Source organism: Mus caroli, chromosome 2 (assembly GCF_900094665.2).
Source record: "Mus caroli chromosome 2, CAROLI_EIJ_v1.1, whole genome shotgun sequence".
In the NCBI taxonomy this organism is placed as follows: domain Eukaryota; kingdom Metazoa; phylum Chordata; class Mammalia; order Rodentia; family Muridae; genus Mus; species Mus caroli.
This window is the reverse complement of record NC_034571.1, coordinates 84,566,733-84,580,953: the sequence shown is the minus strand read 5'-3', so window position 1 is coordinate 84,580,953 and position 14,221 is coordinate 84,566,733. Positions and strand designations below refer to the sequence as shown.

Below are 14,221 nucleotides of genomic sequence, written 5' to 3'. Positions count from 1 at the left end.
CCCTCCCCTCCCCTTTTCTTCCCTTTTTCTCTCTATTTTCTTTTTCCCCTTCTCTCTCTTACAGTAGGGAGTTCCATTATTGAATCTAGAAAGGCATTTTGTAGAAATGTTCAGCTATATCCACAGTCTAGACAGTAGGTGAGCCATGTCCGTGGGACACTTGTCAGCTCTCGGCTGCTCCACTCCTCAGCACATTTCCATCCCCTCCGTCCTCCTTGATAATGGGAGGAAGACTCTGAAACACACTTGACCATTTCTACTTATAAATATTCCACATGGATTACTTCAAGATAAGGACTCTCTTTTTCTTCCAAAGATAGCCATATAATATGACCACCGAGTTTAGGGAAGGAAACTTAAATGCAACAACATTATTGTATATGTAGGGACTCACTTCCCTGGAATCTATTGACAAGAGCCTGAGTTGCTTTAGTGGAAGAAAAGATCACACACTATATAGAGACCCCCTTCCCCACTCTTTAATTTCCTGTCAGTCCTTTATATTCCTTCATTTTCTTTCTCTCCTCTTCCCCCACCCCCCTGTTTGGGAAGAATTGGTTTTAATTTGTCTGTCCAGTGCTCCCCTGTCTTTGCCAAACTTGTGTTTTAGATCAGGCCATGGGGTGGTGGTGGTATATCCACCTTTGTGATTTTTGACTTTTAGCTATTTTTTATTTATTTATTTACTTTTGGTTTTTCGAGACAGGGTTTCTCTGTGTAGCCCTGGCTGTCCTAGAACTCACTCTGTAGACCAGGCTGGCCTTGAACTCAGAAATCCACCTGCCCCTGCCTCCCAGCACTTAGATAAATATTCTTAAGGGCATAAAAATATTGCTGGCAGTCTCTAAAGCATCAGTGGTTATCCTAAGAGAGTCTCTTCCTGCAGGGACCTGACTTGGAAAGTGGTTGAGGTATGTTATAGACAGAGGCTCAGAATAGATAAGGTGGACCCGGGTTTGAGTTCTGTTTCTCCCGTGTACCAGTCACGTAATTAACCTTGCTAAGAGCCTCAGCTGTGAAAGGAGAAGCAGTGCTCGCCTTCCAGGACTGCTGTGCTGTGTATTCTGCATTGAAGACCATACATATGGCTGCTCAGGTTGTGTACTGTAAAATCTTAAGGAAAACAGTCTGTATGGGGCTCTTTAAATTGTGTCGTACACAGCGGTACCCTACCCTGTGGCGCATCACTTTGGTTGTGTAGAACATAGCAGGAACAGTGACTATGTTCTGTCCCACTTTGTAGCTCCTCTTTCCATGGTGTCATCTCTGTGTATAAGCTGCAGAAGAGCAGAGACCTAAGTCTGTGCTTCCATGGCTGAGGATAGCACTTGGCATAGAGCACAGGAGCTCATCCGAACTAATATCTCTGGGTTGGGACTGTAGCTCAGTTGGCAAGCACTTGCTGCCTCGCATGCACAAAAGTTTGAGTTCAGTATCTAGCACTGTAAAAACTGCGTGTGGTAGCACATACCTGTAATCCTAACACATGGAAGGTAGAGGCAGGAAGATCAGAAGTGCAAGGTCACCTTGGCTATTATAGGGAGTTCAGGGTAGTCTGGGCTACATGAAAACAAACAACGATAGATGGTGGTGGAGGGTGGGAATAAGCTGACCAGATCCAGCCATACATAGACACCATTTTACTCAGTGATTCTTACTTTTTAATCGGGAGCTTCCGTATGCAGAGGATGGGTATACGTTTAGCACATGTTAAATTCAAACTTGCATTTTATTTGGGTCAAGAAGTATTGGAGGAAGGAGAGTTGGGGAAGGTCTTCACCAGGGTTTATTGCTTGCTTCGTATGTGCTGAGGATAAGGGATGTGAAGGGGCCTGTGATTAGCATTCAAGAGGAGCAGTGGGTAAGGTCCCGTAGTTTGCTGCTGCCAGGCTTAGGGTGGGAAGTGTGAGGTCCCTCCTGACTAGTTAAAGCTGGAGAGCTGATGGTAAATGTTGGGGGTATCTGTGGTGTCACTGTCACCCGGCCTTCTTCAGGATCTAGGCCTCTGCACGGTACTTATTCCTGTCCTGCCTCTTACTTTGGGATGTGTTTTAGATGAGCTCTGTATATAGCTTCCTATACAGGAGCAGGTCTTCTTGAGCATGGATAGATCTTCCCAGGCAGAGGCATATTCTGTAGAGGGCATTGGAGCATGTTCTTTGCCTGGTAGTTTTTCTTCTTCTTTGGTTTTAAATGTTGAGTGGTTGTTTTGTTTCATATTGCTTTAGACCCACCTACTCCGGATGGATCCCCTAATATTACATCGGTCAGTCACAATTCAGTAAAGGTTAAGTTCAGCGGGTTTGAAGCCAGCCATGGACCTATCAAAGCCTATGCTGTCATTCTCACCACCGGGGAAGGTAAGAAGTGTCCAGCATGGGCTAACCCGTGTGATGGAACTGTCTTTGCTACTTTCTTACTGCAGAGATAAAACACCATGACCAAAGCAACTCATAAAACAAAGTGTTTAGCTGGTTTACTGTTTCAAAGGATTAGCAGCCATGATGGCGGAGCAAAGGCTCAGTGGCAGGAACATTTGAGAGCTCACATCTTGATCTACAGCTAGGAATCAGAGGGGCTGGGGCACACACTGGCACTCATACTGGAAACATCGATGACACATGTCTTCCAACAAAGCCACATTTCCTAGTCATTCCTGAACAGCTCCACTGACTGGGGACCAAGCATTCAAATACATGACCCTCTGGGGCCATTCTCATTCAAACCACCACTGTGGTTTGAGGTACATCGGTGGCACCAACAGGGAGGGCAGCTGTTTACCTGGTGCTTTCAAGGATCAGATAGGAAGTACCTTAAGCTGCCCTGGCCTTGAAGTCTCTGTCACAACTATTCAGCACCTCTGTGGTGGTATGGAAACATTACAGAAGATGCAGGAGAGACAAGAGGGCCCATCCCACAGTTGATTTACCCAACTCTGAGGCTGGATTTGGACCCTAGGCCATAACCAGTCAATTTAGGAGGATGTGCCCTTGAAAGCAAGCGCAAAAAGATTACTTGGGGTATTCTGAGGGCATCTTCTGGGTGGAAGAGGGGAATTGGATGGCAACTCTGTGGTAGTAAGACGGGAATGCTCTGAGGACAGCTCAGATAGCAGCATGATACCTGGTTTCACACAAACCAGGCCTAGGGAGTTAGCATGGTTGGTAAAGTACTTGCCTTGCACGGGCCCTGAATGTAATCCCTAGGACCTATATTAAATGAAAAACTGTGCATTGTGATATGACCTTGTAACCCCGGGGCCAGGGAGGCAGAGTTGGGAGGATGTCTGGGCGTCAGCAAAGCTGGCTTGGTGAAGTTCCAGGCTAGAGAGAGAAAGAGACCCTGACTCAAAAGAAGAAAAAAAGGAGAAGGTGCCTGAGGAATGACACCTGAGTTTATCCTTTGGCTTCCACACACATAGAGGACATAGACACGTATGCATGCAAAGTAGCTCACACACATGCACCTGCATCCCTATGAACACAAATCAACAAAACTCGGCATTTCCCCCGACTTTTAAAACCGTTGAGTCTGTTTCTCAGCCCTTTATCATTGAATTTGCTCTCAACAAATTGCAAACTCAGACCCATGCTGAATGAAAGAGACCCTGTTATGCGGTGACCAGACCAGTCACCACAGTTGAGTCAGCAGCAGCTGGACTCAGGATCTTGGGCTAGGAGGTCAGGAACTCCAGCTTCACAGTGTGGGCAGCCTGCTTTGGGGGCAGGTCTCTGCTAGCTTTCTGTACTTTGTTATTCTTGCTTGAGAATAGGGGCCGCAAGCTTTTGTGAGTGACTCCTGACAGAGAGATGAGGTGGTACAAGCCAAGTCCTAAGTGCTCTCCTGCTCCTAGAGCTGCTGGAGAGACAGTGGCTGCTGGCTACTATTGCTCAGCACCTGTGTCATTAGGCAGCCATGTTGTGGCACATGCCTTTCTGCTGTCACTCATCATTTACCTTCTGTGTTCCTTTCTTAGCTGCCCAACCTTCTGCAGATGTTTTGAAGTACACGTATGAGGATTTCAAAAGGGGAGCCTCGGATACTTATGTCACATACCTCATAAGAATAGAAGAGAAGAGACAGTCTCAGGGCTTGTCTGAAGTCTTGAACTATGAAATTGATGTGGGGAACCAATCCACTACCCTCGGCTACTACAACGGGAGGCTGGAGCCTCTGGGCTCCTACCGGTAACATCTGGGTCCTTGCAGTTGCCTTCTGAACCTGGTGAATGTCAGGTTGTGTACTATGGTGGTAGATACACCTCAGTCACCTTATTTTCTCCTTTGTCTCCCCACAGGGCTTGTGTTGCTGGCTTTACCAATATTTCCTACAATCTTCAGAATGTCGGCCTCATCAATGGGGATGAGAGCTATGTGTCTTTCAGTCCATATTCAGAGGCCGTGTTCTTGCCCCAAGATCCAGGTAGAGTGAAACAAAAGCCCTGACGTGGATTTTGTGTCTTGTGTCTGCAGAAACCTGCTGACCATGCCCCTCTCTCAGGTGGCTCAGAGGGTGGAGGATTTTGGCTCTCTGAAATGGACATGTCCCTTGGTCTTTGGGGTCAGCCTAGCTCCCCACTCTGGGGTGCTTGAAGGAACAGCTCCCCACTTCTCCTCTAAACTGGTCACACTTCTTCAGATTACTTAGGCCTTTGCTTTCTAGGAGTCATTTGTGGACTTGTGTGAGTTAGTTAAGAGTCCTTGAATGTTCACATTAGAAGGAGCCACAGGAATTGTCTTGTCTAAGCTCTGCTTAGAAATAAGGCTTCTAAGGCTTAGAGATGGGGTGTGCCCAGTGTTACACAGTGGCTTAAATGCAGGTCTGAAATTCTAGCCTTAAACTCCTTGTGAGGTGTTCCTCCTACCCAGTATCACAGAGCTAGATATGTGGGAATCTCAGGTAGTTGACTGGTCTGTTAGTCTGCTTTTCAGAGCTACCGAGTAGAACAGGTTACCCAGAAGCGAATTTCAGGGCATTCCTACTCCTTCCCTTAAATAGCCCATAAAAAGGGTGGGCATGGTGTTGTAGGTACTTTTGCTCATAGGTGACAAAAAAACCAGTGATCTAGCTGGCTCAGGTCCCCACATTTGCAGCTGAACAGAGACCTAGGTCAGGGCTCTGCTGTTTCCAGGACCATCCTTCTCATGGGTGAAGGGAGAAGAAATCAGCCCTGAAAGCTGTTCTACTTTTTCATCCAAAGATATTTACTTGTTCCCAGTGTGCACACACTCCCTCACTCCCTGAATCCTGCATGGGCAGGCTGGCTGTGGGTGTAGCACATGGCCCTTCATGAACACCCATTGAAATCCCTCTGTTGGGGTCTTCCCCAGGTGTCATCTGTGGAGCAGTCTTCGGATGTATCTTTGGTGCCCTGGCCATCACAGCTGTGGGAGGCTTCATCTTCTGGAGAAAGAAAAGGTGATATTGCTTATTAATCATCAGGTGCTACTGTTGAAGGGAACTTTCTATTATAAGGAATGGCCACCATATGTATAATCAGAGGGAAGAGTTGAAAGAGCCCCTGTGTTCTTCACAGTGTCACCACCTGGCCAGTCCTCTTTCCTCTCTGACCTCCTCCCAGCTGCGTCAGTCCTACACTGACTTGCTGGATGCGACTTTCAAGTCAGGATTCTATGAATGTGTTAAGAGTTTCATAGGATTTTAGAGTTGGGCAAGTTTGAACTCAGGTTCCATCCTTGCTCGTGGTTGGAAGCCCTGACACTCTGTGGTGTGGGAATGAGTGCCCAGCTTAAGGAGCTGAGGACACTGGCAAATGTCTCACTCCATGACAACGTTATTCATCGTTCTCTTTGTACCGCCACCCTGTGGTGTAGTTAACTAGTGAGAACAGTGCTCTGTGTACCTGGATTTGTCATCACCCTGAGATGACACCTGAGATGGCTGTCCTGCTTTGTTCATGTCAAACCTGATGGGGGTCTTCACTGCAGCATCGTTTTGAGTAGCTGCCTGGTATTTACCATCATTCACTTAACCATTTCACTGGATATTTTAATTATTATTGACTACAGTTACATGGGTGTGCTCATGATTATTTTCCTAGGCTAAATTCCAAGCTGGGTAGTGACTGGGTCAATGGGCATGCATTCTTTCCATTTTGACATACTGCCTAAACTGCAGTGTGTTTTGGCTTCAGGTAGAGCTGAGCCAACAGAACAGTGCAGGTCCTCACAGTATCTGTGATGGATCAGGATTTGCCCCTACTTCTTTGCATTAATTTACATGATGGTTCCCTAAAAAGCAGAACATGGAATAAAGGAATGTAAACACATGCACACACACAACACACACACACACACACACACACACACAGAAATTCCAAAAAGTTGCTTGATTAGATTTTGATTCTTCTCAGTAAGTTTGCAGATTTTTCTAGTTTGCATGTCCTGTTTGGCCTGTTAGATGTCGGGGTACTAGGGAGTTGGCTATGTATTGGGCTGAGTGCTGTGAGCAGGCCGTAGCGTCCTACCTGAACCCCAGGCTGTGAAGAGAGGTGTCTGTGGCTACGAGAAAGGCGGCAGAGCAGGATGAAGTTCATTGTCTAATGGGCCTGTTTTTTTTTTTTTTTTTTTCCAAAATAGGACAGATGCCAAGAATAATGAAGTGTCCTTTTCTCAAATTAAGTAAGTCTCTGAGTTACAAACTTATTTTAAGATTCTCAGTCCCCCAGTCTGTTCAGTGACTATCTATAGCATTTTTTTTTTTTTTGATAGAAATAGCTGTTATTTCCCCTGATTGACAGATTGGCCACAGTCATATGGAAGTTCTGGCTGTTTTCTGCAAGGACTCTTTGTTTTATTAAGTTTACCTGAAGCTCCCTTTATTTTTGTCCCCCACCCCATGTTCTTCAGTTTTACTAATAAATAGGGCGTACCTTCTCTCTCTCTCTCTGGTGTACATGTGCACACACATATGCATCCCCATGCGTGCTCAGAGGCCAGAGAGGATGTTGGGATCTTACTCTTTATCTATGATTGCTCTGTTCACTTGAGACAGGGTTCCTGCTAAATTGAGAGCAGTGCTGGAAGCCAGCAAGCCTCAGTCATGCTCCTGTCTCTACCCGACCTGAGCACTGGATTTCAGGTGCATGTGGCCACACCACTTCTTACATGTGGGTGCTGAGGATTGGAACTCAGGCCCTTGAGCTGTAGTAGTAAGTGCTCTGACCTACTGAGCTGTCTGCACAGCACCCCACCACCAATAGATAATTGTCAGTTTTCAAAAATGAACAGGTCATCAAGTCACACGTATGGTCAGTTATAGAACAGGTCTGCTTCCCTGGTTCACATTTCAGTGCTTTTAAAATAACATTGTATTAATCTCCAGCCCACACCCCTCACTATGGCTGGCTTTGTTCTTTTGAGTTGATGCTTCCTTCCAAAACGAGTACATCTTTCTAATTGTCCCTTTTTTTTTTCTTTTTCTTTTCTATGATGAAGACCTAAAAAGTGAGTAGCTTCATTTTTAAAGCTTCTGTTTTTTCTGTTTTGAATGAGAAATAAGCAAACAAACAAACAAACAAAAACCCCAACAATTATTTTTTGCTTTCCTAGATCCAAGTTAATCAGAGTAGAGAATTTTGAGGCCTACTTTAAGAAACAGCAAGCTGACTCTAACTGTGGGTTTGCAGAGGAATATGAGGTATGTTTTTGTTAACTCTGTGTTCTGCCAGTCTGTCTTAGGGTGAAGCTTTGGGCGAGAGGCAGCCTAGAGGGGAGAAAGGATTGTGTCTGACCCTCTGGGGCACTACTGTTGGCTAGGAAGCTCACAGGGACCTTTACTTCTGGTGGAGTTTGTGTTTAGTCTTGTGGATACCTGAAGATTATCCAGAGAGACAGATGTGGTTGGTTGAAGCTAGGGGATTATTAACTAGTCCCTAATAAGCTGTATGAGCAGCAAAGAAGCCAGATGTACTGTTTAGAGGTCTGGGGCTGCCACGGCTCTGGTCAGAGCTGACTTGGGAGGGTTATTGGAACCATGTTTGTCAGTCTCTTGCCTTCTAGACTCTGCTACCTCAAACTAGGGACTCTGCTACCAGGAAACTGTGGTAGTGCAGAAGGTGCATGCGTGCTTGTCCCCTGCATGATGCGCCCTTGGCTGTCTGCTCTAGCACTCCTACAATCCTGCCCACAGCTCCATCGTAATCCATTCTCATTCTGACACTGCCTCCTCCCGGATTCCTCAGATCCCATGGGAGGCGTCTGGCTATGTCATGTTTGTCCTTACACTGCTCTTGTCTCAAGTGCTGCCCTAGCTAAGTCCCATGAAGTGTGTAGCTGGGGACAACGGACTTATTGTCTCACTGTTCTAGAGGCAAGAGGCTCCAGATCACAGTGTCAGTGGGATCTGCTCCCCCTTAGCCTCTAGGGGAGATTCTTGCATGGGTCTCCCAGCTTTTGGAAAGCCCAGTTGTCCTTTGGTTTGGGGGAAGCATGGCTTCCGTCTGCACTATCACCACCATGAGGCGTCCTCTTGTGAGTCTGGTGTCTTTTTTTTTTTTTTTTTTAGGTATTTTCTTCATTTACATTTCAAATGCTATCCCAAAAGTCCCCCATACCCTCCCTCCCTCCCTCCCCTACCCACCCACTCCCACTTCATGGCCTTGGTGTTCCCCTGTACTGAGGCATATAAAGTTTGCAAGACCAATGGGCCTCTCTTCCCAATGATGGCCAACTAAGCCATCTTCTGCTACACATGCAGCTAGAGACACGAGATCCAGTGTGTACTGGTTAGTTCATATTGTTGTTCCACCTATAGGGTTGCAAACCCCTTTAGCTCCTTGGGTACTTTCTCTAGCTCCTCCATTGGGGGCCCTGTGTTCCATCCAATAGCTGACTGTGAGCATCCACTTCTGTGTTTGCCAGGCACCGGCATAGCCTCACAAGAGACAGCTATATCAGGGTCCTTTCAGCAAAATCTAGCTGGCATATGCAATGGTGTCTGTGGAGACTGATTATGGGATGGATCCCCAGGTGCGGCAGTCTCTAGATGGTCCATCCTTTCATCTCAGCTTTTGTACCCATACTATAACGACATTACCCTATTCCAGTGACTTCACCTTGATTGCCTTTTCCATGGCCATATCCTATGAGAGCCTACTCTAAGGTACTGGAGGTTAGATGCTTGGCACCTCTTTCTAGGTCACAGTAGTTAACATGATCTGCCTCTGCATTCCTACTTAGTTTGACCGCACCCCATGCTCCGATTAAACATACAACTCGTTTTTTTTTTTTTTTTTCAGGACCTGAAGCTGATTGGGATAAGTTTACCTAAATATACAGCTGAAATAGCCGAAAACAGAGGGAAGAACCGCTACAACAATGTTCTGCCCTGTGAGTGGTTTTATTCCTTTTGTCTTCCCTTGTTCCTGGCCATCACACTGTGAATGGCAGAGAGATGGGAATCAGTGATTCCCACCTGGCATCTCCACCACCATTCAGCACCAGATATTTCTCTCCCTCATTTTCCCCCCAGATCTTTTCCACCTCCCCACCCATTCATTTTTGAGACCTGGATCTTGCTGAGTCAAGTAGATTAGCTGGCCATTGAGCTCCAAGGACCCTCCTGTTTCTCCTTCTCCAATACACGGATTATAGGGGTGCACTGTGGGTACTAGGGTTTGGACCTGGGTCCTCATGGCTTGTATGGCAAGCACTTCACTGATGGAGCTATCTTTACAACTCCAAATTTAGAACTTTATCTGTCTATGTTGTGGTAAATCTCTAACCCAAATATGCCCAGCAATGAAAACAGGACTCAATTAATATGAATACATGCTGTGTGCCTAGATTGGGCAGATTCTCCACTACACTACCATCTTCCACATCTATGAGACCCCTTAGAACTTGCGGTTTCTCCAGACCATGTGCTTCTGCTCCGCTTTTCTTCCTCCTCCTCTATGTCCTCTCCCTCTTCCATTTTCTCTTTCTTCCCTCTCTCTAACTTCTGCTCCACCTTCCCTTTTTTTCTGCCCAATCATTACCTCTCCTTTATTTTACAAATTAAGGTGGGAAGCAGATTTACAGGAAATCACCTGAGTGCTGACTCATTCCTTGTTCACAGCCACTTACCGGAGAACGAATTAACATCAAATATAATTAGCCTCAGGGCTATCCACAACATTCTATCTGTCTGTCTGTCTGTCTGTCTGTCTATCATCCATCCATCATTGATCTGTCTATCTGTCTGTCTATCTATCTATCTATCTATTCATCAGTCTTTAATTTATTGATTGTCTATATGTATGGGTGTGGCAGTGCCACAGCATATGAGTTGAGGTCAGAGAATAATCTCTCCCTCCATCATGTGGGCCTTGGGATCAAACTTAGGGCATCAGGTTTGTCAGTAAGCACCTTAAATGGCCTAGCCATCTCACCATCCCAGTAACAACTTTTTAAAGCTGTAGGAGAAAGTTAACTTGGATGCCTTCTTTGCCATAGTAGAATAGGCTCTGAGTTCACATTCTGTCTGCTGTTTCCCCAGATAGAAGGCCTTGGAAATGCTACTTTGTCTCTGAAACTCCTGATCTCCTTATCTTGAAAGCTTGTGGGATGGTTTTGTTGTGTGGATATGGTTGCTTGGCACCTGCTCTGCTCAGAGCAGATGCCCAAGGCTGCAGAAGTGAGGGCTTCTTTAGACTGAGGGGGTGAGAATGTAGGCTTGGCTGTCAGGCTGCCTAGGTTCCAGTCCTAGGTCTCCAAAGGCTGTTGTGCATCTTCTCTGTGTCACTGTCACAGCCTGTCCACAGGGATCAAATGAGATCACGAATGTAATCTGTGAAGCAGCATGGCAGCCATGGGCTGCCAGTTTGTACTAATAAAAATTTCCTACTTGCAAATTTCCTGAAGCATGGCATAGAATGAGGACCTTTCTTTCTTTTAATGCTACAGATGATATTTCTCGAGTCAAACTTTCAGTCCAGACCCATTCGACAGACGACTACATCAATGCCAACTATATGCCTGTAAGTAGGTGGCTGTTCTCACGACCCAGGGTTCATCTGAAGAGGAGTGTGTCTGTCTGTGCCTTTGATGGTGACTGAGCTGTCTATTTCTAGGGCTACCATTCCAAGAAAGATTTTATTGCCACACAAGGACCTTTACCCAACACTTTGAAAGATTTCTGGCGTATGGTTTGGGAGAAAAACGTATATGCCATTGTTATGTTGACCAAATGCGTGGAGCAGGGAAGGGTAAGTGTCTTTTAAATATTCATAAATTAATTTTTATTGTGGTAGAGGGTATCTTGAAATCCATCTGTCTTTTAAAAAAGGCATTTAAAAAATGTCTTCCCAAACATTAATACTTTCATCCTTAGAAAATATTCTATATTTTTAGCTTTCAGATAGAAGATTTAAATATATCTTGAAGAATATTTTTATTATGTTTCATTATGGGGTCATATTGATGTCTATGATTGACTCTGTGCTGCTGGAGTTAATGAGTGGGTAGAACTGGGTTAGTGCAGTGGACACTGCAAGCCTTGCAGTGGGCACTAGAGGTTAGTGTAGTGGACACCAGAGGTTAGTGCAGTAGACACCAGAGGTTAGTGCAGAGGACACTGCATGCTTTGCAGTGGACACCAGAGGTTGCTGCAGTGGACAGACACTGCATGCTTTGCAGTGGACACCAGAGGTTAGTGCAGTGAACACTGCGAGCATTGCAGTGGACACCGGAGGTTAGTGCAGTGGACACTGCAAGCCTTGCAGTCGTCTGTCGTCAGCTCTGTGCCTATAAAGCCTCTCTGTGCGGTCTCCTAAATCTCGGATTTTCAGAGTTATCTCCAGGTGCATCTCAGCAGCCCCTTCTCTTCCTGTGTGGCCTGGGACTCTCCTGCCATTTCTGTCACAGAAAGGAGGATCTGTTCTGGGAATAAAAATCTCACATTTCCTTAAATAGAGATGAGAAAAAACACATGCTAAATTAAAAAACTGTGTACCTGAAGAATGAGAATTAATATTACTTTATGGAGAGTTATTAATTACTATTATTATTTAGTGTTGGGGACTGGATGTGGGGCTTTGGCTGAGTCCACACTACGTGTCTCAGTGTGCCATGCTTTGCCACTGAGCAATACCCCAGCTATCAGTGGTTCTTGTTTTGTTTTGTTTGTTAGTTTTTTGAGAGAGGGCTTCACTCTTAGCCTAGGTTGGACTTGAACTTAGAGCAATTCTCCTGCTTCAGCTTTCTAAGTAATGAGATTGTTGGCATGAGATCCTATGCCTAGAATAAGGTATTTACTCTCTCTCCCTCTCTCCCTCTCCTCTGCACCCCACCCCCAAGTGCATATTCCTTTCTTGAGTCCCTGAGTCAGTGATTCCCACACCTCCTTATCCACCAGAGTCGTCTGCAGGATGTTTCTGTCTCCTTGTTGATTGAGAAGGGTTCTGACAGCTCGATGGTGTGGCTGCTGGTGGCCAGGTGTTCTCCATGAGTGCTGCTGTCCCAGGTGGCAACTGGAACCTGTCGGACATCATTCCTTAAGATCTATTTTTATTATATTGTGTGTATGATGTGTATACATGTGTGTGAGAGTGTATATGCCACAGGAAATACATGGTTAAATATGTGGTCCATGTGATGTTTCTGGAAATGGGATGTGAGTCCTGTAGGCTTGCACAGCAAGTGATCTACCTGCTGAATGACCTCACAGACCTGAATCATTTCTCTTAAAGACCCACTTATGTTATTTTGAGTTGTTAGTCCATGAGTGTATCTCTGTGTTTGGGTCAAACAGACCTCGATAAGGGACTGAGCAGTTAGTTCCCCATGACAGTTCCATGGTTTTCCTTGCGAGGTTTTGATGATGGTGGATGTGTGATCCCTGACCTTGTGTTCTAGACCAAATGTGAGGAGTACTGGCCTTCCAAGCAGGCTCAGAACTACGGGGACATAACTGTGGCGATGACATCAGAAGTCGTTCTTCCAGAATGGACCATCAGAGATTTTGTGGTGAAAAATGTAAGTGAAGATTGATCCGAGAAAATCAATGGGTATTTATTAATACGGAGAATAACTAATATTTGATGCCCGAGAAAAGCATTGTTTGCTTCTTTTATTTTTTTCAGAATTAAAGTGCCCATATCTGCTTGCTTTCTGAGGAGCCCCAGCTTTACTTTCCTGAGGGGACTTTGGTGTCCTTTCTGAATAAATGAGTCTTAAGAGCATGGCAATGGCGCTTTGCTTCCCAGGAGGCCTTTGTGTCATCTGGGTGGGGACGTGCACGGGGTTGCTTACTGCTAGGGACAGTTTGTATTGATTCCAGGATTCAGATTCCAGGGCACATGCACTGTCCTCCCTTTCCCCCCTAAGTTACAAAACCAAATCCACTTAAATCACAGACATTCTAGAAGCTGAGTCTCTTTTTCTTTGGAAGTAGAGAAAATGTTCTGAGTCACCATTAACACCAACTGAGTGTGCAAACGGGTTTAACGTTTTCCAGCTCATAGCAAGGGCCTCAGATGGTCATATCTCTTCATCTGGTGAGCTCAAGTTTGAGTCTTTGACATGAAGACAAGATGTGGAGTTCCGGAGTGGGCTCACGAGCCACAGCGCTCAGTCTCAGCATTGTTTATTCTCACAAGATTGGTTATTTAGAAGCTCCTCTAATAGATGAGTAAGCTCTGTGTTTGTTTCCATTTCCCTTGGGTATATATATGTCCAGTGTCTTCTACTTTATTACTATTACATGTTCTTTGATATTTTCATACACGCTCAGAGTACATTTAAATCATACTGTCAGTATCATTTGTGGAGGTTGAACAGTTTTGAAGCCACATGCATAGCTAGCTTTTGGAGACTGGATAGCTAAACTCTGACTACATGCAAACTGTGTCACCATCGAGCTTTTAGATTCCATACGTGGAGCTGACCTACAGCCAGCTCCTTTTACCCCCACTGTGTCATTCAGCTGTGAATTCAACCAACCCAGATGGAACTTATTCAGAGTAAAAATTGTTTTTGTATTTAACATGTGCATTTAGGCTCATCATTCCCTAAGCCATACAATATTACAACTATTTAAAAATACACTAGGTAATATAAATGGTTTAGAAATGATCTAAAGTATAATCACATGTTGTTGACTGACAGGGATGTGTTCTGAGAAATGTGCCTGTGTGAACATCATGGACTGTACGCACACAAACCTGGATAGTACAGCCTACTATGCACTTGGGCTGTGTAGGGTATACCGTCATTATGTC

General features: G+C 45.2%; 1 protein-coding gene across 4 annotated transcripts in view; it reads left to right on the top strand.

Moving 5' to 3' along the window:
• Positions 1 to 14,221, top strand: part of Ptprj (protein tyrosine phosphatase receptor type J) — a 146,257-nt gene that overhangs the window by 124,576 nt on the left and 7,460 nt on the right. For all 4 annotated transcript variants that reach the window (XM_029472508.1, XM_029472499.1, XM_029472513.1 and 1 more), the window contains exons 11-21: positions 2,229 to 2,360; positions 3,977 to 4,187; positions 4,298 to 4,422; positions 5,331 to 5,418; positions 6,600 to 6,641; positions 7,458 to 7,466; positions 7,572 to 7,659; positions 9,260 to 9,350; positions 10,908 to 10,981; positions 11,075 to 11,209; positions 12,858 to 12,977. In XM_029472508.1, the coding sequence (XP_029328368.1) occupies positions 2,229 to 2,360; positions 3,977 to 4,187; positions 4,298 to 4,422; positions 5,331 to 5,418; positions 6,600 to 6,641; positions 7,458 to 7,466; positions 7,572 to 7,659; positions 9,260 to 9,350; positions 10,908 to 10,981; positions 11,075 to 11,209; positions 12,858 to 12,977 (1,115 nt within the window). The remainder of the gene's footprint in view (positions 1 to 2,228; positions 2,361 to 3,976; positions 4,188 to 4,297; positions 4,423 to 5,330; positions 5,419 to 6,599; positions 6,642 to 7,457; positions 7,467 to 7,571; positions 7,660 to 9,259; positions 9,351 to 10,907; positions 10,982 to 11,074; positions 11,210 to 12,857; positions 12,978 to 14,221) is intronic.